Genomic DNA, 22,689 nt, shown 5'->3' with positions numbered 1-22,689 from the left:
AAAATGTGTTTGTTTAGGTAAATGTGTATCAGAGGCAGCAGTGTTGGGGGGGGGGGGGAGGAAAGGCAGCTCTGCAGGAGACAGTATGCGTGGGGAGTCTGCCTTTTCCCCCTGCCCATGCTGCTGCCTCTGATTCAGAGGCAGAAGTGCGGGGTAGGGGACTGCATGTAACCATGCACGTTAATCGATGAGCTCAGGCTCATAGGGTTAACCGTGTACACATTCACACTCTTTGTGCCAACAGTGATTCCTAAGTAACTTCTTCCCTGATGCTTATCCCTCTGATGTTTTTACAGAGGGTACGTCTACACTTGCTCCCTAGTTCGAACTAGGGATGCAAATGTAGGCAACCGAAATTGCTAATGAAGCGGGGATTTAAATATTTAAAATTTTTTGAGGAGTAATGTTAGTTCGAACCAAGGCGTTTGGTTTGAACCAACACATCCTGGCATGCACTTTCACTTTTGAATCAGCTGTTGAGTGGAGTAACATGCCAGCGAGATCATGCTAATGAAGCACAGGATATTTAAATCCCCACTTCATTAGCAATTTCAATCGCCTACATTTGCATCCCTAGTCTGAACTAGGGAGGAAGTGTAGACGTACCCAGAGAGCAATCATCTACCCATAGCATTTGTTTAGTTAGGCTAAACAAGCCAAAGTCCTTAAGTCTCCTCTCTTAAGTTGGTTCTCTCTAGGCTGATCATCCTTTAGAACTTCTCAGCACTGGTTCCAGTTTGAATTCATCTCTCAAACATGTTGCACAGAGCATTTCCAATGAGGTCTTAGTGCCCTGTATAATGGGAATAATTTAATCTCTACTGGATATACCATATATGATACATCAGGTTTGTGACAGATTTTGATGCCTTTAATCCCACTGTGGAGCACCTTCCTTCACAAGCATAGAGTTGGAGTATTGTGTCCAGTTCTAGGCACCGCATTCCAAGAAAGATGTGGAGAAATTGGAGAGGATCCAGAGAAGAGCAACGAGAATGATTAAAGGTCTAGAGAACATGACCTATGAGGGAAGGCTGAACGAATTGGGTTTGTTTAGTTTAGAAAAGAGAAGATTGAGGGGGGACATGATAGCAGTTTTCAGCTATCTAAAAGGGTGTCATAAGGAGGAGGAAGAAAACTTGTTCATCTTGGCCTCTGGGGATAGAACAAGAAGCAATGGGCTTAAACTGCAGCAAGGGAGGTTTAGGTTGGACATTAGGAAAAAGTTCCTAACTGTCAGGGTGGTCAAACACTGGAATAAATTGCCCAGGGAGGTTGTGGAATCTCCATCTCTGGTGATATATAAAGAGTAGGTTAGATAAATGTCTATCAGGGATGGTCTAGACAGTATTTGGTCCTGCCATGAGGGTAGGGGACTGGACTGGCAGATGATACCAAACTGTTTAGGATAGTCAAGACAGAAGCAGACTGTGAGGGACTCCAAGAAGATCTCACCAAACTGAGTGATTGGGCAACAAAATGGCAAATGAAATTTAATGTGGATAAGTGTAAAGTAATGTACATCGGGAAAAATAACCCCAACTATACGTACAGTATGAAGGGGGCTAATTTGGCTACGACAAATCAGGAAAGAGATCTTGGAGTTATCGTGGACAGTTCTCTGAAAACTTCCACACAGAGTGCAGCAGCGGTTAAAAAGGCAAATAGGATGCTAGGAATTATTAGGAAAGGGACAGAAAATAAGACCCAGAATATCTTACTGCCCCTGTATAAAACTATGGTACGCCCACATCTTGAATACTGTGTACAGATGTGGTCTCCTCACCTCAAAAAAGATGTTTTGGCCTTGGAAAGGGTTCAGAAAAGGGCAACTAAAATGATTAGGGGTTTGGAACGGGTCCCATATGAGGAGAGGCTAAAGAGACTGGGAGTTTTCAGTTTAGACAAGAGGAGACTGAGGGGGGATATGATAGAGGTCTATAAAATCATGAGTGATGTGGAGAGGGCTGATAAAGAAAAGTTATTTATTAGTTCCCATAATAGAAGAACTAGAGGACACCAAATGAAATTAATGGGTAGCAGGTTTAAAACTAATAAAAGGAAGTTCTTCTTCACACAGCGTGTTGTCAACCTGTGGAACTCCTTGCCAGAGGAGGCTGTGAAGGCTAGGACTATAATAGAGTTTAAAGAGAAGCTGGATAAATTCATGGAGGTTAGGTCCATAAAAGGCTATTAGCCAGGGGATAAAATGGTGTCCTTGGCCTCTGTTTCAGAGGCTGGAGAGGGATGGCAGGAGATAAATCGCTTGATCATTGTCTTCGGTCCACCCTCTCTGGGGCACCTGGTGCTGGCCACTGTCGGTAGACAGGATACTGGGCTAGATGGACCTTTGGTCTGACCCAGTATGGCCGTTCTTATGTTCTTATGACTTGATGACCTCTCAAGGTCCCTTCCAGTCCTAGTATTCTATGATTCTATGAATCAAATACTAATCAATGCAAAGGGATCATATTCTGACCCCTGATTTGTGCTTTTTGATCTCCTGTTCCAATTATTATTTGTTGTTAGTAGTTTTAGCTTTTTAAAACAACAATACAAAGGAAGTAAATATTTTCCAGAAGGTTTACATAAGAACCTAAACATCACCTTGCAGCAATCTGATTTACAGAAAGTGAAAAACTGAATTATTAGATAGCCCAAATGCTACACATTACTTTGCTCCTCCTCTGCAACTCTATTCAAGGGAATGAATAGAATTCTCTCCTAATGAAGTCAATGGAAAAATTGCTATTGACTCCTAAGGAAATCTTTCTATTGACTTCCATGTGAGTTGGTTCAGGTCCTCAAAATCCAAACAAGAGGCAATGGGTATATTTGCCCTCTGCAACATGTGTAGTGGATTGAGCATAAGGCCAGAGCTAGAAATCTGAGTTTTAATTGCAGTCTTTCAATTTGGCACTCTGCTTTTTGACTCAGGCTCTGGTCTACACATGAAATGTTATTGCATGAAAGGTGCAAGCAAATTTTAAAACATGGCTCTCTAGAAAAATGCTAATATGGTTTTAAACCTCAGTGCAGAGATACCCTGTGCCCAAATAAAATTAAGATTTTATGTTTAAATGTCATGAATTGAAAATGTTCTCATTTCCCAGGTTCAGATGGACATCTTAAAGCTGCAGAATTTAAATGCAACATATAAAAGAAAATGTAGTAAATGTATGTCTGGATAGTTGAAATCTATCTGCATTTCCCTACAATGCCAATTGCAAGACTAACATAGAAAGGAAATTGCTGTCACATACTTTCTTCCTGTAGGCGTGCCATAACCTGGACATCAGTCAAGTCCTGCAGCTTGTATCCCATAGAGATGGAGTCATCAGATGTACTAAGCTCACTGTCTACAGAGGACTGAGAACTCAGTGCAGAATGCATGCTCAAGTAACCTTCAAGAAAAAAGAAAAGGAGACAAACAGAACATAAAATGCTTTAGACACCCACACAGAACCAATGATAAACTGCATAATTTTATTCTAATTCCAGTTCCAATCAAGACGCAAAGAGATAAAGTTCAGAGCTGAGGTAGCCCAGCTTATTTGCTAAGAATAATTTACAAGTCAAAAATGGTTGGAAGAGGAAGTTACTCACCTAGGTGCAGTAACGAAGGTTCTTCGAGATGTGTCCCCCCGTGGGCGCTCCATTGTTGAGTGTCAGGTTGTTCTGGCGCCGCAGATCAGAGTTTTCATGAGCAGCTGTCAGCCAGACCGCGCATGCACGGCATGCACCTTGCGCTGTTTGCACCATATGATCTCTCATGCAGTCCAGCTCCTGCCAGTTCCTCAAGTCTGCCCCAGTACCTGCAAGATATAATAAGAGTCTCCAAAGCGGGGAGGAGGGCAGGGAGTGGAGCACCCACAGGGGGACACATCTCGAAGAACTGTTGTTACTGCACCAAGGTTGAGTAACTTCCTCTTCTTCAAATAGTGTCCCCGTGGGTGCTCCACTGTTGGTGACTGTGTAGCAGTACCTGAGTATAAGGAATGCAGGTAATGGAGTCACTGCTTATTGACAATCGAGAGCACTGCAGATGCTACCGCAGTGTCAGCAGATAACTTATGAGAAATTGCATAGTGTTTCATGAAGGTATCGTTAGTGTACCATGTGGCTTCTCGACAAATATCTCTAAGAGGAACTCCATGAAGGAAGACCATGAAAGCTGCTACAGCTCTCATAGAATGAGCTCTTAGCATCTCTTGCAGTGGCTTATTCCGTATAGCATAGCACTTTTTAATACAAGTGACAATAATGTTTGATATCCGTTGTGATGAGAGAGGTTGGCCCCTGCAGTGTTCCACTACTGAAATTAGTAGATGGTCTGTTTTGCAAAAGGTTCAAGTTCTCTCTAAATAGAAGGCAAATGATCGATGCACATCTAGCGAATGAAGCAAAGCCTCACGAGCACTCACATGTGGCTTTGGGTAGAAAGATGGAAGTACTATTGGCTCGTTTATGTGGAAATTTGAGCAAGTCTTTGGAATGAAAGATGGATGTGGACTCAGCGTGACTTTTTCCTTGCTGAAAATGATATATGGTGGCACTGCCATTAGGGCTGCTATTTCTCCAACTCTGTGGGGGGAGGTGATGGCTAGCAGAAATGTAACTTGGAGTATCATCATTGAAAGTGGAGTGGTTGCTGTTGGCACAAAGGGAGCACGGGTTAAGAGTGTCAAGAACCAGCCCCAGGTTCCACGCAGGTGGTGGTAACCTGTGTGGGGGATACAGACTGGAGAAGCGTTTGAGGAACCTCCTGGTGGTAGGATGTGCAAACACTGAAGAACCATCAACTGAGCTGTGGAACGCAGTGATCGCTGCTAAGTATACTTTCAAAGACACTAGGGCTAACCCTGTTTCTTTCAACTGTAGGATATAGTCTAAAATAAGGTGTAAGGGTGCTGTACATGGATCCAGTTCTTTGGCGGAGCACCAAGATAGACTTACCTTCACAAATGGTGCAGATTCCTACCGAGCGGATTGTTTCCTATTATGCAATAGGACATCTCACTTTGTCTGAACAGCGGAGTTCGCCTTCTTGGAACCAACAATGAGCCAGGATATCAACTGTAGTGTATGGGGTTGAGGATGCATTACGGTCCTGTTGTTCTGGGTTAGGAGATTGGGATACGTGGGAAGGTGATAAGGCAGTTGAGGAGACATCTGATAAAGATAGGGAAACCACGTTTGTTGCGCCCAGGATGGGGCTATGAGAATCACTATTGCACCATCTCAGTTGATTTTCTCAAGAATGAGTGGAGTAGGAGGAATGAGTGGTGTAGGAGGAAAGGCATAAAAGAGGGGGCCCCTCCAATGGAGGAGAAAGGCATCCTAGATCCGTGGCCTATGCCAGCCCTGGGACAGTATTGGTGGCATTTTGTAAAGTAAAGAGATCTATTTGTCTGCTGAGACAGTCCGCTAACACGTTGTTGACCCCAGATAAGCAGGAAACTGTCAGGGTAACTGCATTGAGGATGCCCAGTTCCAGTCGAATCGACTTGACACACAGGGAGTGAGAATGCGTGCCGCCCTGTTGATTTATAATACATTGTGGAGACATTGTGGGTAAGTATCCTCACTGTGGTTCCTTGGATGTGTGGCAGAAAATGCCTTCATGCATTTGCAACTGCCCTGAGTTCCAACAGACTGATATGCAAAATAGATTCCTTGGTCATCCATAGACCTTGGATGGACATGTCTCCCACATAGCCTCCACATCTGATGAGGGAGGTGTCGGCAGTAAACTGTATGGTAGGTTGATCCCGAAGGAATGAGACTCCTGCAAGTAAGTTGTTTGGACTGGTCCACCACTTTAGAGACATTATAATGTTGGTAGGTAGGGATACTTGCCAGCGTACATCCCTCTTCTGATGAATGTGAACAGAGGACAGCTAGAGTTGAAGACAGCAAAAATGAAGCCTCACATGAGCAACCACAAGTTGTAGCTGCCATATGACCCATGAGCTGAAGACAGGTAAGTACTGGTGCTCTGGGGCTGTTTGTGAGAGTAAATACGAGGTCTTGGATAACTTTGAATCACTGAAGTGGTACGTACACCCTTGCCATAGTGGAATCTAGGTGGGCTCCAATGAACTCTAAGGTTTTTGTAGGCAGAAGCATTGATTTTTGTTCATTAAGGCCTAAGAGGTCGAATGTGCATCTGATTATGGATATCAAATGGAGAGTGTCCGCATCTATTAGCCCTTTTATTAGACAGTCATCTAGGTAGGGAAAAATCATATTTGGTTGTCGACATAAGTATGCCACCACAACTGCAAGTGTCTTGGAAAACACCCTGGGCACCAATGACAGACCAAAAGGTAGGTCACGGTACTGTTAGTGTTCCAATCTGACCACAAAGCACTGAAATCAACTGTGTGCTGGATGTATGGTAACATGAAAGTAGGTGTCTTGTAGGTCGAGGGCCGCAAACCAGTCTCTCTGATTTAATGCTGGAATAATGGATGCTAGGGTCATCATCTGGAATCATTGCTTTTGTTGGTATCAGTTCAGTCTGCGAAGGTCTAGAATAGGTCTCCAGCCACCTGTCTTTTTTGTTGTGAGAAAGTAATGGGAACAGAAACCCTTGCCCTTGAACTCTTCTGGAACCTTCTCTACTGCTCCAATGTCTAAGAGATGGAGGACCTCCTTTTTGAGCAGATTCTCGTGAGAAGGGTCCCTGAAGAGGGACAGGGATGGTGGGGAGGTGGGACATAGTGTTAGGAAGGGTATGGTGTAGCCTGATGACACAATTTCTAGGACCCAGCGATCTGATGTGATGGCAGCCCAGCGGTGGTAAAATGGTCTCAGCCAATGATGAAAGATTGGGGTAGCTCAATCATGGTGATCCTACAGGGGGAAGTCTTGCAAATCCTCAACCTGGAAGTCAAACTTGCTGTTTGCTTGTCTGCTGAGTCTGGTTACAGTTGTTCTGAGGTCATCGCCTCTGCAGCCGTTGCCTTGGTCTGGGTCGATCAAATCCCCGTTGTTGGTATCTAGAGTATGAAAAGTCTCGGTGCCATTGGTATGGTGTGTATCGTCTGCATCGGTACAGTGGGGTATACATACCCAAGGTACGAAGGGTGGTTCTTGAATCCTTACTGGAACGTAAGGCCTCATCTGTCTTTCCTGAAAATAATTTGTTTTTATCAAAAGGGAGGTCTTCCACTTTTGTCTGCTGTTCACAAGGAACTGCAGCAGTCTGAAGCCAGGAAACCCTTTTCATGACCACGGAAGTTGCCAAAGCGCAGGCTGCTGTGTCGTCCATATCCAAGGCTATTTGGAGAGAGGTTCCCAATTAAGCACAGCCCTCTTGTACTATTGATTTCAGTATAGATAAGGAGGCAAGTTTAGTATAATTATCGAAATTATGGTTGAAAAGCAACGCTTCACAATTAGCTATTTTAAAGAGAAGGGTCGATGATGAGTACATCTTACGCCCAAAGATGTCAAGGCGCTTACTATCCTTACCCATAGAATTATTCTTGTGTTGCAGAAGTTTTGACCTCTGCTGAGCTGCATCTACCACTAACAAATTAGGTTGTGGGTGGGAAAAGAGAAATTCTGCGTCTTTGGATGGGACAAAGTACTTCTTTTCTGCCTGCCTATTGGTTGAAGTTATTGATGTGGGAGTCTGCCAGATCTCGGCCACAGTCTCTATAATAGCCTCATCTATAGGGATTGCTATTTTTGTGTGTTGAGACAGTTGGAGATTTTTAAGGAGTCCGTGTTGTTTGTCTTGGACCTCGGTAAGATGTATCTCTCGGCTGGCAGCCACTCTCTTAAAAAGTTCCTGAAACTGTTGCAGGTCATCAGGTGGCAACTGGTCACCGGGAATAACCACCTCATTGGGAGAAGACGATGACTGATCTGTTGGCAAAACATCAAGTTGCAGTTCCTCTGTCTCAGAAATCTGTCCCTCCTCGGGTTCAGAGTGCTGATGTATTGGTTGGGGGTTTGAAGAGGATGTTGTAGGCTCCGGTCTGTGCGGTGCCAGAGACAGTGAATATCCATGTGCGCGCAGATGTTCCAGGCAGCAGGATGGATGATATATCTGTCGTTGGTAGTGATATTGTGATGACCAATGAGATGAGTAGCCACAGTGATGTGAGTGCCTGTGTTATGGATATTCCCATCTATCAGGAGAGTGATATTGTGGTACGCAAACACTCAATCCGCATTCATGATGGTATGTAGGAGGCAAGAGAGTTGGAGAGTGGAATAATCTGATGGAACTCCTTGAGGATGGAGGTGGTGATAAGGAACTGTATCTTCAGTATGGTTGTGGCTCAGGAGAGAGATTGGCTCCCGGTCTGTAATGTGTGTCATGTGCAAGAATGGGCCTCTGCATCTGCAGTGACCATAGAAAAATGACAGTAATGAAGGAGCAGGTGAAAAGGTGAGAGGCTCTGGGCTAGGATCCTGTGTTCTGTGGGATATAGGAGTTCCCTTTTCCATTCTGCGGGGCTAACAGTCTCCTCCAGTGCCAGGCTAAATCATGCCTCAATGTCGGTGCCGGTGTCTGTACCATTTGGGTTAGTGCTGCTGTCTGCAAGCCATGAGTTGGTGCCGCTGTCTGCACTGCTTGGGGTGCCAAGCATCTTGCTGGTGCCGAAGCTACCAGTTCCGCAGATATTCCGTGCCGAGTTGTCGGCTGAGAGACCACATTAAGCCATGACTTAGCAGCACCAGGTGTTCTCAGCTTCTCCCCATTGCCTAGTCTAGTTGTGTAGGTCAGTGGTAGGAAACGGGCCAGTGACGCCCTTTTATGAGCAGGAGCCACTGTAGAAGAAGCAGCTCTGCGTTATTCTTTTCTCTGCGAGTCTGATTCTGAGGGCTGCAAGGCTCTGTCGAATAAAAACATCTCTCTATTGTGCCATGCTCTCACCATGAGTTTTGCACTGTGCGCGCACTTTTGAGGCACATGGGATTCGCCCAAACATTTTATGCAGTCTCCATGACCATCAGAAACTGGCATAGGGTCCCAACATGTGGTGCAGTTCTTAAATCCCAGCAAACTGGGCATGGTTAGAGAGCCTGTCACTGCAGAGTAGATAAACGGATAAGCAGTCTCTGACTTACTTTTCCAGTCTTTGGTTATTCATTCTCTTTTCTGTTATTATTATTATTATTCCTTCCCTTTCTTCTTTTTTTTTGGGAAGGGGAGCGGGAAGGAAACAGTTAACACAGAAAATCCTGTGTGTTTTTTTTTTTAAACAAATGAAACAGAACTGTAACTATGACCAACAATTGAAAAACTGACTGAACCATACAGAAAAACAAACAAACAAACAAACAAACAAACAAACACCCTTATTCTAAAACTAAAGTCCCTTCTCTGACTAGAGCCGTCTTGCACCGTCTGCAACTTGGGGTGGTGAAGAAGGAACTGGCGGGAGCTGGACCGCATGAGAGATTAAAAGGTGCAAATAGCGCGAGGCGCATGCTGCGTATGTGCGGTCCTGCTGACCCACTGCTCATGAAAACTCCAATCTGCAGCGCCAGGATGACCCAACACCCAACAGAGGAGCACCCACAGGGACACTAGGGCTGTGTCTAGACTGGCCAGTTTTTCCGGAAAATCAGCCGCTTTTCTGGAAAAAACTAGCCAGCTGTCTACACTGGCAGCTTGAATTTCCTCAAAAGCACTGACTTCCTACTGCAAGAGATCAGTGCTTCCTGCAGAAATACTATGCTGCTCCCGTTCAGGCAAAAGTCCTTTTGCGCAAAAGGGCCAGTGTAGACAGCTCAGATTTGTTTTCCGCAAAAAAGCCCCAATTGAGAAAATGGCAATCAGGGCTTTTTTGCGGAAAAGCACATCTAGATTGGCATGGACGCTTTTCCACAAAAAGTGCTTTTGGGGAAAAGCGTCCATGCCTATCTAGACGCTCTTTTCCGCAAATGCTTTTAACGGAAAACTTTTCCGTTAAAAGCATTTGCGGAAAATCATGCAGTGTAGATGTAGCCTACTAGTAGTAGAAGAGTATTCCACATGTATCTATAAATTTTATGAAGTAGAGACTGGCCTATTGCTTTGTGTCCCTCTCATAAAGAGGAAAACAAATACTCATTGTTTATTACAGAATTGAAACCAGAAACAGTTATCAGAAGATCTCTTTCAGTATTTACTGTTTTTGTACTTTTTAGAGAAAGGTAGTGCTAATGGCTCAATATGAAATCCTAGAACTTCTTATGGCATTTATATCTTGCCATAGGAATGCTAATATCTGAATCTCTCAGATTTGCTGATTGAATGAAAAGTCATTCAGTTTAATCTTAGTCACCCAATGGAAGGCAAAAATCCCTCCTGTACAATTCAAATTAAGAGTTACAACAGTTCCACGTGAGACAAGCGGATCACATAATATCATTATGCAATGGTAGTCTTTATCCTAGGTACTTGCTATCTCCATCCTCTGTTTTTCTGTTTCAACCACCTTTTCTGTCTTGTCAAACTAAAACTGTGAAACTCTTTAGGGAAGGGACTGTCCTGTTATCTATTTGTACAATGAAACCTTGGATTGGCACTTTCACATAACTGTAATATAAATAATGAAAATTTACAAGTTCTTACTCTGATTAAAGAGAAAAGTTTCTACAACAGGCACATACATGAATGAAAAAAAATACATAATTTTCGTTAAAATGAAAGCCTTCACACTTTTGAAATTTGAAAGATTGTATAATATTTGTTTAATGATGCAAGTTTGGAAAGTCAGTATTTTCCCATACTACAGGAGGCCCTTTTTGCGACCGCCCGAGTTCCAACACCTCGCACTTACAACCATTTTTGTAAGTGCGCAAGGGGCCGAAAACCCCCAACTTACGTCCTCGGCCCGCATTTACGATGGCGCACGGTGCCTATTGTAAATGAGGGTTCGAGTTATGACACCCCCGACTTGCAACACTTCCCCAGGAACCACTCGTGTCGCAAGTTGGGGGCCTCCTGTACATTTATGAGATATTCCAAAAGTTTACAACAGAATATGATACACGAATACAGAGTAGTTTATTGGAATATATTTGCTGGCAAAAGACATTTTCTTTACCTAACAGGTGTTTTTGGTAAACAGATTACACCAGTATTCATCCTCTGATTTTAGACAAATGGCAGTCAATCCAACACAGAATTTTTTTTGTACTCTGGCCCTTCTTCCCTTCCATTTTCTCTTCCTGCTTAGCAGCAGTTATAACTGCTAAAGATTAGCCTCTTATCTCACTTTATTAACCTAGCAGCTTAATTAGCGTATCTCCAGCCTCTTTTTTCATTTAATAAAAACTGGATAAATATAGCACTAAATACTTTTCAGTTACTTCACTTGAAAAAAGTGTCACCAGAAAATTTTTTTTTGAGGAGTGAAGGAATCCAAAGGTACGTGAAGATATCCACATGGCAGTTGCTTGCCTCCTTACTAATTCACACGACAAATTACCATGGTATGCACAAGAAACAACCAAGTGATAGAATACAGAGATATAGATGGGATATAGATCCCATTACTTGTACAAGCTTCAGAGGGGTAGCCATGTTAGTCTGTATCTGCAAAAACAACAAGGAATCTTGTGGCACCTTAAAGACTAACTGATTTTTTTGGGCATCTGACAAAGTGGTTTTTACTTATGAAAGCTTATGCCCCCAAAAAATCTGTTAATCTTTAAGGTGTCATAGAACTCCTCATTATTACTTATGTGGTTATTTTAGGGCTGAAAAGAGAGAGAAACGAATTCCAAACTAACAATACCTGTCCCTGTATAGTGGTAGAAATGTAGCCATCTTAGTCTGGTGTAGCTGAAACAAAATACAGGACTATGTAGCACTTTAAAGACTAATAAGATGGTTTATTAGATGATGAGCTTTCGTGGGCCAGACCCACTTCCTCAGATCAAATAGTGGAAGAAAATAGTCACAACCACATATACCAAAAGGGTACATAGTCCTGTATTTTGTCCCTATATAATGGTTTGGACTGAGGAAGAAAACCAGCAAAAGAGAAGAGCCTTAAAAATTGCAAATACACATTTGCAAGATTCTATGCCTGCGTTACAGAAATTGGCATCACCGCCATCTAAAGTGGGGTGAAGAGTGCAGCTTCCTGCTCAGAGTTAGGGATTAGAGATCATTAGCTGTAATGGGGAAAACAAAACCATGGGTCCTGAACTCAAACTATTGCCAGACAAGTGAAAATCCAATTACAAGTCTATCATGAGGCTTCTGATACACCATTTGTAGCCTCTCTCACTCTCATATGCCTTGGGACACAGGCCAATCCTCACCTACAGACAACCCCCCAATCTAAAACAAATACTTTCCAACAGCCATACACTACACCTTATATACACTCACCCAGAAACCTATCTGCACAACAAACCCTGTTGCCAATTCTGCCCACATATCGCTACAAAAACAATGAGTAGTCCTATGGCACCTTAGAGGTAAAGATATCTCTACAAGTTACACCACCACAGGACCTAGCCATATAAGCCACAACATCAGGGGCTCATACAATTGCAAGTCCTCTAATGTGATATATGCCATCAAGTGCCAGCAATGCCCCTCTGCCACATCTCTATGACAGTCTCTACAAATCAGACAGTCTCTATGACAAAGGATAAATGGACACAAATCAGACATCAGGAATGGTAACCTAAGCCTGTAGAGGAATATTTTAACCTACCCAGTCACTCACTCATGGATTTAAAGTAGCCATTCTTCTACAAAGGAATTTCACCACCCAATTACAGAGCAAGACTGCAGAACTGGAATTCATCTACAAATTTTATATTGTTACCCTAGGCTTGAATAAAGACATTTACTAGTTGGCTTATTACAAAGCCAATTTCCCCTGCTTTTGACACCTGCATTTTCACATCAAAAGCTATGAAAGGGACACATCCAGCCCACTTAATTAGCTTCATTATCATGGGTCCTACAATTGACAGGTACTACTTCTGCTGGTCCCAGAACCTGCCCCTAATCAGCCAGATATGGGCAAACGTGAACCCCTTGCTTCCTGAGGAAGGCCACCATGAATTTTGTGAATACCCAGGGAGCCATGGAAAGACCACCGTGATAGTAGCAGTCTTTGACAAGAAACCTGAGAAACTGCCTGCGAGATGGAATGATAGAAACATGGAAGTACGTGTCCTTCAAATCCACGGTTCAAGGAGGGTATGATGGCAGCTAGAGAGACCATGCGAAACTTGAGACTCCTAATAAAGGTGTTTAGGTTTCCTAGATCCAGAATGGGCTTGAGCTCACCCTTGGCCTTGGGAATAAGCAAATATTGGGAGTAAAATCCTTTGCCCATGAACTCCTTGGGAACCTCCTCTACAGTGCCCAGAGCTAGGCATGCATTCACCTCCTGCATGAGAAGGGTCTCTGATGAAGGATGGGGAAGGGGGGTGGAGGGGAATGATGTTCTGTCCTTGAGCACACCCTTAAAAGTTGGGTTTTGAGTCCAGGAGTTGCTTAAGGCCTCCCTGGCCCTAGTTTTGTCTTGAGTTGGAATGCGGCTGGCGTGACTTCTGATTCTAGCCTCCGTAGCTGGACAAGTCCTGTCTGTGTTGGCCAGAACAGAAGCGGACATGGACCTGCAGTCTAAAGGATTTACTGGGATGCAGGGGTATGGATCCCCAGGGATCTGAGAGTCACCTAGAGTCCCTCAGGCTGTTCTAGTAATAATCTGCATTCTCTGTGAATAGCCCAGAGCAGTCAAAGAGGAGGTCTTGCAAGGCTGTCTGGAGTAGTGCCAGTGGTCCTTTGGGGCCTCCTTATATGGCACCCGGGCATCCTATACCGAGGTCAGGGAACTGCTCACCTTCAGAGCTAGCATCAACTCCATATAGTTTGAGGATGCAGAGCTGCCTCCGTGAGTAGGAGTCTCAGGTGGTGGTCCCCTTTCTTTTTTAGTGCAAGGCCTATCTGTTTGATAGTACTCACAAGGCAGGAAAAATGTGAATTGCCCTTGGATATAGGATTCCCGTAGTCCTTGCACACCTGAGACTACAGCAAGTTATCAGATACAGATCTTATTGTACAATTAAGAACCCATTTCTCCAGAAACATGTGAAGGGTTTTCTGGAACAAAAAAATCATTTCCCAAACTATTAATTCTAATACTAATAGGTCGCTACAGTAGTCGTTGAAGATATATTGTTAGAAGTGTTTATCACAATAAATACGTCACAGTTTAAAAACACTCGTCTGGTCAAATTACCACTGACTATTTTTAACAACACTAAACACCACTACCCACCTTATAAATTCTCCACCCTATCCAACAATTCTACAAATATTTATTTTTAAGCATGCTAGTAAATGTGTTCCAAGAAGTGAGTAAATCTTGCAAACATTTATGCAAATACGAAGGAAGAAAATAGCAAGAAAGAATAATTTCTGACTGTCCTACTAGGAATGTAATAGTATAGTTGATTCACCGATAAGCAAAAGCTTATCGGTTAATACTATAGACTACACGCATTTCCGCCCCTCCCCAGTAAATTTTTTAGCAGGCTGGCCAGCAGCCCAGCTCAGTCCCAACTTGTGCTGGATCTGGGACCTACCCCCACTGTGGCTCTGCATTTAAAGTGTATTAGGAGCCAGGTGGTCAGGTGAGTTCAGACCCCCCCGTGGACAGGGGCTGCTGCCACCCCACGCTACTGCCTCTGTATCAGAGGCAACAGCACAGAGCGACATGCAGCCAGTCCATGAGGGGGGTCTGAACTGGATCCCCTCACAGACCCGCTCCTGTCTAATACCCCATACTGCTGCCTCTGATAAAGAGGCAGCAGCATGGAGTGGAAGGGGGCTCCTTGGGGCCGGGACCAGAGAGCACTGGCTGCTGACTTCACCCCTGGTGACTACAGAATAGTCGAGTAACCAATAAGAATTCATGAGGTTACTTGACTATGCAGTTAATTGGTATTTAACATCCCTCTGTCCTACTAAATTAGCTGAGTGTGATGTAACTTTTTTTTTAAAACCACAACACAAGTGCTACATATAAAAATATGAGATTTGTTTTCAAAATTTAGTGTAGCATGCTTCATTGTACATCACACAAGTTCGAGGAAGACATTATCTTCAAAAACTGTTGGTTCTTTTGAAACAAAAGTGACAAAAATGTTATTTGCCGATTACTACTTCCAATCATGTGTAGGTGTCACTTTCAAATAGTGCTTGTTTAGTTTATTTAAATTTTAGGAGGCGTGTCAGTCTAAAATTTACATTAAAATTTGAAGTTTATTTTTAAAAAGTTTATTTTTAAGTTAATCCATTTATGCTATTTTAAAAATCAAGCACTTGTTTTTGACAATAAAACATCTACTGGTCACTTTAACACAATACAATTTTCAATATTTTAGTGTTCATGATAGAGGTGTCAGATAATTGGGAAGTTTTATTTCTTAGAAATTAAAAAAGGCAGGCTTATGTTAGTTGACAACATCCATTAAAGATATGTTAGTGCTCATGTAAAGTTATAAGTTTTACATAACTGTAGGCGTAGGTAGGGACACACAGAAAAAGTGCAGTATAAACAGCAATACAAAGTTCTACGCATCAATCACTGCAAGAGTGGACAATTCAGGCTTCTCATTAATTAGTGCTTTATATTTGGCACAGGGATGTAAGCGCCTAGTGGACTATTCGATAAGCAAATGCTTATCGGAGAGTCAACTAGTGACTTGGCTAGTCACCTCGCCCTTCTTTCTCCCCCAGCCGCCTCTATCAGAGAGGGGCAAAAACCGGGGGGGGGGGGGGGGGAAGGGGGCGGGAGAAGAGCAGGATCCAGTGCTGGGGGTAGCTGGCTTAAAAGCTGGTTCCCCTCAGCATGGTCTCTGTGGGGAGACGGAGCAGGGACGCAGCGTGACGGCACTTCCGCCTTTGAAAAGTAGTAAGAGCAGAGCTCATACTACATTTCAAAAGCAAAGCACCTCTGCGAGTGTGGGGCCAGCAGGGGACTCAAACAGTCCACCATGTTAGGCATGCAATTTTTTTAACATGCAAATGAGGATGCAGTAAGTCTGCACAAAAATTAAGCAAAAGAAATTGTTTTGATAGGAAACCAAAGAGCATTGCTGCAACAGCAAACTAGGCATGGGCTGCATCTAGAGGGTTAAATACTATCCCTGAAAGACTGCATGTACAAATTTAATTAAGAGCAGATAATATGCCTGCAAAGAGCAGACTCTCATGTGGAGGTTACTCCCCTTGTGCAGTAATTGGAGATCTTCGAGATGGTGTCCCTGTGGATGCCCCATGTTGGGTCTTGGTGCCATCCCAGTACATAGATTGGAGATTTTGAAGCAGTCCATGCAGGGGCCACACGTGTGCAGCACCAACTGGTGTGTGCTTTCCAGTGGGCACCTCACATGCACGGCCTATGCCCTTCAGTTCCTTCTCTACCCCAGAGGACTTATAGGTCTGAAGCAGAGGAGAGGAGGGCAGGTTGTGGAGCATCCACGGGGACACCATCTCAAAGAACTCCAGTTACTACAGAAGGTGAGTAACCTCCGCTTCTTCTGAGAGAGGTCCCCATGGATGTTCCACACTGGGTGATTAGCAAGCAATATCGACATTCAGCGGCTGGGGCTTTGGAGTATAGCGGAAAGCTGATGATAAAATTGCAGAGCCCATGTAAGTTTCCTGCACCTGTAAGGAGAGCACATAGTGCTTAGTAAAGGTAAGTTGTAACATCCAGGTGGCTCCCGTGCAAATGTCTGAAAGTGGGACATTGCATAGGTATGCAGTGGTAGAGGATATGGCCCTAGGAGAATGAGCCGTCAGAGTTAAGGGTGGTAGTAGGCCCTTAAGGGAGTAAGAAAGCTTTATGCAGTCGGTTATCCATTTGGACAATCTCTGTTTCGATATGGGTTGCCCTTTAACCCATTTGTCAAACACCAAGAAAAGCTGAGGAGATTGCCTAAAGGGTTTAGTTCTCTGCAAGTAGAAAGTTAGCACACACATGATGTCGAGAGTGTGCATGGAAGCCTCAAATGCATTGCCATGTGGTTTTGGAAAGAATACAGGTAAGTTTAGAGGGTCATTTATATGAATCTGTCGTGAGGCAGGTAGGCTCTTACCGCCATGGACTTTAGGCAGGCTCCGATGAATTCAATCATCTGAGAAAGGTGGATAGATGACTTTTCCTAGTTTCTGCGAAAGCCCAACTTTTGAAAACAATGTATAGTTGTTGCTGTGACACGGACTGCCTCAGAGCGTGATGTGGCTTTGAGGAGGCAGTCATCAAGGTAAGGAAATATGATTATTCCCAAAGAGTGAAGGTGTGCTGAGGCAACAGTGAGCACTTTGGAGAAAATGTGAGGGGCCACTGACAGGCCAAACGGAAGGACCCAATATTGGTAGCAATGTGGGCCTACCGTGAACCTTAAGAACCTTCTGAGAGCCGGGTGTATGAGAATATGGAAATGTGGGTCCTGGAGGTCGTCTGAAAACCAGTCCCCTGGTTGCAATGCCGGGATAATCGTGGATAGAGTGACCATGCAAAAGTGTTGCATTTTGACTAACTTGTTGAGGTGGTAGAGCTCTAATATTGGTCTCCATTCCCCAGACTTCTTTTGAGTAAAAAGTAATAGAAATAGAAACCTGATCCCCTGTGTTGTTCTGGGACCGGTTCTATGGCTCCAAGATCTAGCAAATGTATCACCTCTTGATGCAAGAGACTCTCATGACAGGAGTCCCTGAAGAGAGACTGGATGAGAGGGTGGAAAGGGGGCTTGGAGAGGAAGGGAATGGTGGTGTATCCTGATAGGATGATGTCAAGCACTCATCTCTCTGTGGTGCTATCAGCCCATTGGTGATAGAACAGGCAGAGAGGATTTTGGAACATGCACATGGTCACTGGTAGCACTGAAACTTCAAGGAGGTCTTTGAAGCCCTCGACCAAGGCCTCAAATTTGCCTGTTGGCTGGTGGCAGTTAAGGGGCCGAACCCAATGACTGTTAGCGATTCTGGGGCCAAGGTCAGTTTCTTCTTGGATTGGAATCCGAGCGTTGGTTGAGGTAAGCAGGGTAACGAGGTCTTGATAAGGTTGGTAGCAGTACTGCCTAAGTCTGTTAGTGGACGTATGGATGCCGAGGGTGAGGAGGGTGACACGCGAGTCCTTCACTGTATTAAGGACCTCATTGGTTTTCTTGGTAAAGAGATTTTACCCATCAAAAGGGCAAATCCTCAATGGTGGCTTGTATTTTACGAGGAAATGTGGCCAGGGAGAACCATGATGAGCTGTGCATCACAACCGCAGTGGTTCCAGCTGCTGTGTCTGTGGCATATAGCGTGGCCTGGAGAGCTGCCCGTGAAATAACGCATCCCTTAGCCACAATAGCTGTAAATTGGAGTCTCTTTGCCTCAGGGATGTTGTCCTCAAAGTCCAGCAGTTCAGAATAATTCCTAAAATCATATTTTGCCAGCATGGATGAGTAATTCGAGGTCTTAAACTGTAAAGTTGCCAAAGTATAGGTCTTTTGACTCAAGAGGTCTAATCTCTTGCTGTCCTTATCTAGTGGAGTGGTACAGATGCTGTTTGGCTCGATGTGCCACCTCCTCCACTAAAGAGTTCAGTGTTGGACGAGTGAATAAATACTCCAAACTCCTAGTGGGCACTTAATGCATGGTGTATAGGAAGTAGGCAGTTTGTAAGGGCTGGGTTGGGCGCTGTAGTGTCTAGTATAGAAACCCCAAGGGCTCCGGTAAGGCCATTGAGAAAGGTGTGGCACCGGTAGGGGCATCCAGTGGTGGCCATCCAATGGAGGGGGTGCGTATGGGTCATAACATGGCTTGTAGTAATGGCGTGGAGGGCTGCATTGTGGGGAAAAGAATGCCGGTATCCCATCATCTTTATCGCTGGAGAATTGCAATGGTACCGGAGCCAGTGTCTGAGGAATGGCTGGTTTCAGAAATGTATCTGTACCGAACATTGGTGACCGAGGTGCAGATACGACTGCCAGATCCACACTGTGCATATATGGAAGTGGCACTACCAGGATCAGTGCTGGAGTCTGCAGTGTCAGCTTGTACAGTGCCAACAGCATGCTCGGTGTGGATGGTAGTGATCGTCGATATGTTGGCAATACCGAATATATAGTTGGTGCCACAAGTCTGGTCGGTGCCAGCGATGCCAACAAGAAGGCTGGTGCCATCAGTATCGAGACAGATGCCGTTGGTGCCAACATGGCTGATGGTGTCATTTGTATAGAGGCTATGGGTGTTGCTATCAGTGCTGATACCTTGGTTTTCTCGGTCAGTGCTGAATTTGACATCCATGGTTTATCCAATGGTGCCAGGGTATTCATCAATACCGCAGAGGTTACCGGTACGACACTACAGCATTGTTTCAAGCCTTTGTGGTTAGAAGCGGCAATGACCGGTGGTGCCATGATGCCTAGGTACTGGGGTGTAATACGTGCTGACGCAAGACCTGTGAGCCGATTGCCTGGAGGAGGACCATTTCTTACTGGCCCTCTCCTGCTGAGGCACTGAGGAACTTCTCCTCTTTGGTGCCATCATGCCATGAGGAAAGCCTGGAGGTGAATGTACCACCCTAGGTTGAACTCCCAGATCCGAGGCAGAATGTAGGCTCTTTTCCATTAAGATCAGCTTTAGTCAAAGATCTCTCTCTTTGCGTGTCCTGGCCTTAAGATTGGCACAGTGATGGCAACTCTGAGTTAAGTACTGTTCCCTGAGACATCTGACGCATTGCGTGTGACCATCTAAGATGGACATTGCCTCTCTGCAGGAGGCACGACATGTAAAGCCTGGCGAACCCGGCATAATGGAAAGTTTTTTGTTGTTTTTAACTATTAACAACAAACTCACTAAACAATACCAAGAAACTATAAACTATCTAAACTACTGCAGAATCATCAAAAAAGTAGGGAACTGTGGAGCTCTGTCTCAGGCCAAGGGCAGTTGAGAAGGAACAGGAGGGTGTGGGCACTGGTTGGTGCCATGCATGCATGGCCCCCACAGGGACCACTTCAAAATTTCCGATTCACATGCTGGAATGGCACCAAGACCCAGCATGGAGCATCCATGGGGACCTCACAAAGAAGAGCTAAAGTGTTCAGAAGAAACACTAGTAGCTCAACTATGATCATTTGACACAAATTAGAAGTTTTCAGTTCCAAATTCCAATGAGAACAGATATTCTGACAAAAACATGATATATATTTTACATATATATGTATGTGTGTATAAAATTCCTGTTAGAGACCTTGGTCATCTTCCAATTTAAAAGTAATACAAATATTATTCCAACAAATCAACCAAAAGCTTTCCATCAGACTTTACTATTCCATGTTTATTTAGCTACTCAATTAGTTCACCATCTCTTTGAAAGGGGCATCTACAAACAGCTTGGTGTTTAAAAACAATTTGCATAATTTTCAACAGCACCTAAATCATTTACAAGCTTGCAATAAGACTTCCTAAGTCCCTTTAACTTTTTTAGCCAGTATCAATCAAGTGTTTTTTGTATGGCTAACTTTTTATTGTTTTATACTGGGCTATTTAAGGAGCAATGCTATTTTGTTTGAACCTAAACAGCTGTTTCATATTTTTGTTTTACACCACCCCCCCCCCCCCAACTATTTAGGATACAAAGAGGTTCCTTCAAAAGATTCCCAGTGGTTTCATGCATATAGACTAGCAATATAAACCAAATTAAATTACATCCATTGGATATAATTCTCCTTTTCTTCACACCCCAAGATATCTGTTCATGGCTCCCCCCACCAAAAAAATAGTCTGCAACAATCCTTCTTGCATAGCTTTCCAAGCTTCACTCTGCATTATTGACATGCCATACCTGAGCTGCCACATGTTAGTAGTGGTTTGTTAGTTGATTTGAGATGCCCAGGAGAGTTTAGTGCATTGCTACAGGAGCTTGTCTCTGTATTCAAGTTATGTGCACTTGGTGATGCCAGTGGACTGCAATACAGGTTTTTCCACTTACTGGCTAGAAGGAAAATACAAGAAAGCCATATATATTACCAAATTAGCTTTGAAAATGAATGAAATGAGGGAGAAAAAAAGGCAGTAATAAAACAGGAACAAGCATTATCAGCATTTAGAATCATTCATCATGAATGATTACTTCATCATAGTACGTGAAAAGCCACACAATATTTCTTCTCTTCTCTGCCACCTGCCCCCCCTTACCTTACTATCCAAAGAGCAGCTTCTTCACCAAGTCTGAGATTTTCCAATGATGAATGACTCAAGGTGGGCAAAGGGAAGAATCTCAGCCTTGGTCTCCTAAAAAGACTTTAAAATTTTGAAGCAGAACAATGAAAATGTGATGCAGAATTTAACTGATCTTGAAAATAACTTCACTGGTCTTTACACTCAGATATGCACATTCTTTTGGATTTTTATTCTTCATAATGACAAAGTATTAAACTATTTTGATATCAATTTGGCTCAAAACGTCAAACAAAGATGTCTGACATACCTATGTGCGAAATCAATAAACAGAATACTGAAGATTAAAAACAGATATATGATGCTCTATTCAAAATGGTTTGTCGGAAATACAAAACTTGATCAGCGAGAAGCTCACCAAAAGAGAGCACTTTAATGGATAAATCTGAATGAGAAATTGAATGGTTAATAGAATAAGAACACCTTCATCCATTATCTGGGTCACAGAAAGTTCACCAAAACAGATTCAGTTTTTAAACAAACCTACAACCTACATTCAGTTGTCACACACCATCCCTTTCTAAAGACAAAATCATTCTGATAATATATTTTGCTGAGCATACAGTTAACACAAATAAAAATACACCTTCCTATAAGGGCATAGGCCATTGATGGTCAACCTAAGCTAATGAGCAGGCAGCATGAGTGGCCCTCAGAAGGCTACAAGATTGTTGCAACCATGACAGAGTCCCAGGTTAAGGATGTTAAATTTAGACTAATCAGCTAATTGAATAGTTGATGTAATTTGCAACGACTATTCGATTAGTTGATAAGGGCACCTCCACCTTTGAAATGTAGCAAAGGCCAGCTCTTGCTACATTTCAAAGGCGGAAGCCCTGCAGGAAGCACGGCCGAGAGTGGGGAGGACAGGGGACTGTTTGAGTCCCCCACTGGCCCCGCGCTCGCAGCGGCGCTTTGCTTTTGAAATGTACAAGAGCCCTCTCAGGACACTTGTACATTTCAAAAGCAAGGAGGGCGGGGCCAGTGGGGGACTGAATCCCCAGTTTGCCCCAGGCTCCCCACAGCACTTCTGCATTTGAAATGTAGCAAGAGCCTTGCTACATTTCAAAGGCGGAAGCACCACCAGTTGCCCACTGCACCCTTGCCCCTTTTCCCCACAAAGACAGTGCTGGTGGGGGATCCCTTAGCCAGCTCCCCCCAGCACCAGCTCCTGCTTATCGGATCCTGCATTTGCTTATCGGATAGTCGACTAGTTGCTTACATCCCTATCCCAGGATAGGGTAGTTTTGCTAACTGCACTTTCATACCTAGAATTTGTGGGGTGTGCCAACTGACCATAGCAACAACACATACCTCACTTCATGTGCCCTTGTTTTACATGTGTATCAGTTTAATAATACTGGCAGGAAAAAAAACTGTGTGACTGGAAACTAACAGAATTACAACCCCGCACCTAAGCAATGGTAAACAAAATGTTGCAGGTTGCTCACCACTGACAT

General features: G+C 43.8%; 1 protein-coding gene across 6 annotated transcripts in view; it reads right to left on the bottom strand.

Annotated features, from left to right (window-relative positions):
• The window catches only part of LOC102447375 (SLAIN motif-containing protein-like), a 70,301-nt gene that overhangs the window by 22,340 nt on the left and 25,272 nt on the right, over nucleotides 1-22,689 (bottom strand). For 5 of the 6 annotated variants that reach the window (XM_075941207.2, XM_075941206.2, XM_089781708.1 and 2 more), the window contains exons 4-5: nucleotides 20,835-20,984; nucleotides 3,264-3,404 (exon numbers count right to left, since the gene is read on the bottom strand). In XM_075941207.2, the coding sequence (XP_075797322.2) occupies nucleotides 3,264-3,404; nucleotides 20,835-20,984 (291 nt within the window). The remainder of the gene's footprint in view (nucleotides 1-3,263; nucleotides 3,405-20,834; nucleotides 20,985-22,689) is intronic. The other variant, XM_075941208.2, reaches the window with a different exon arrangement.

Source organism: Pelodiscus sinensis, chromosome 13 (assembly GCF_052426305.1).
Source record: "Pelodiscus sinensis isolate ZL-2025 chromosome 13, ASM5242630v1, whole genome shotgun sequence".
Lineage (NCBI taxonomy): Eukaryota > Metazoa > Chordata > Testudines > Trionychidae > Pelodiscus > Pelodiscus sinensis.
The sequence above is the reverse complement of the archived record's forward strand: the minus strand, read 5'-3'. Positions and strand labels throughout refer to the sequence as shown.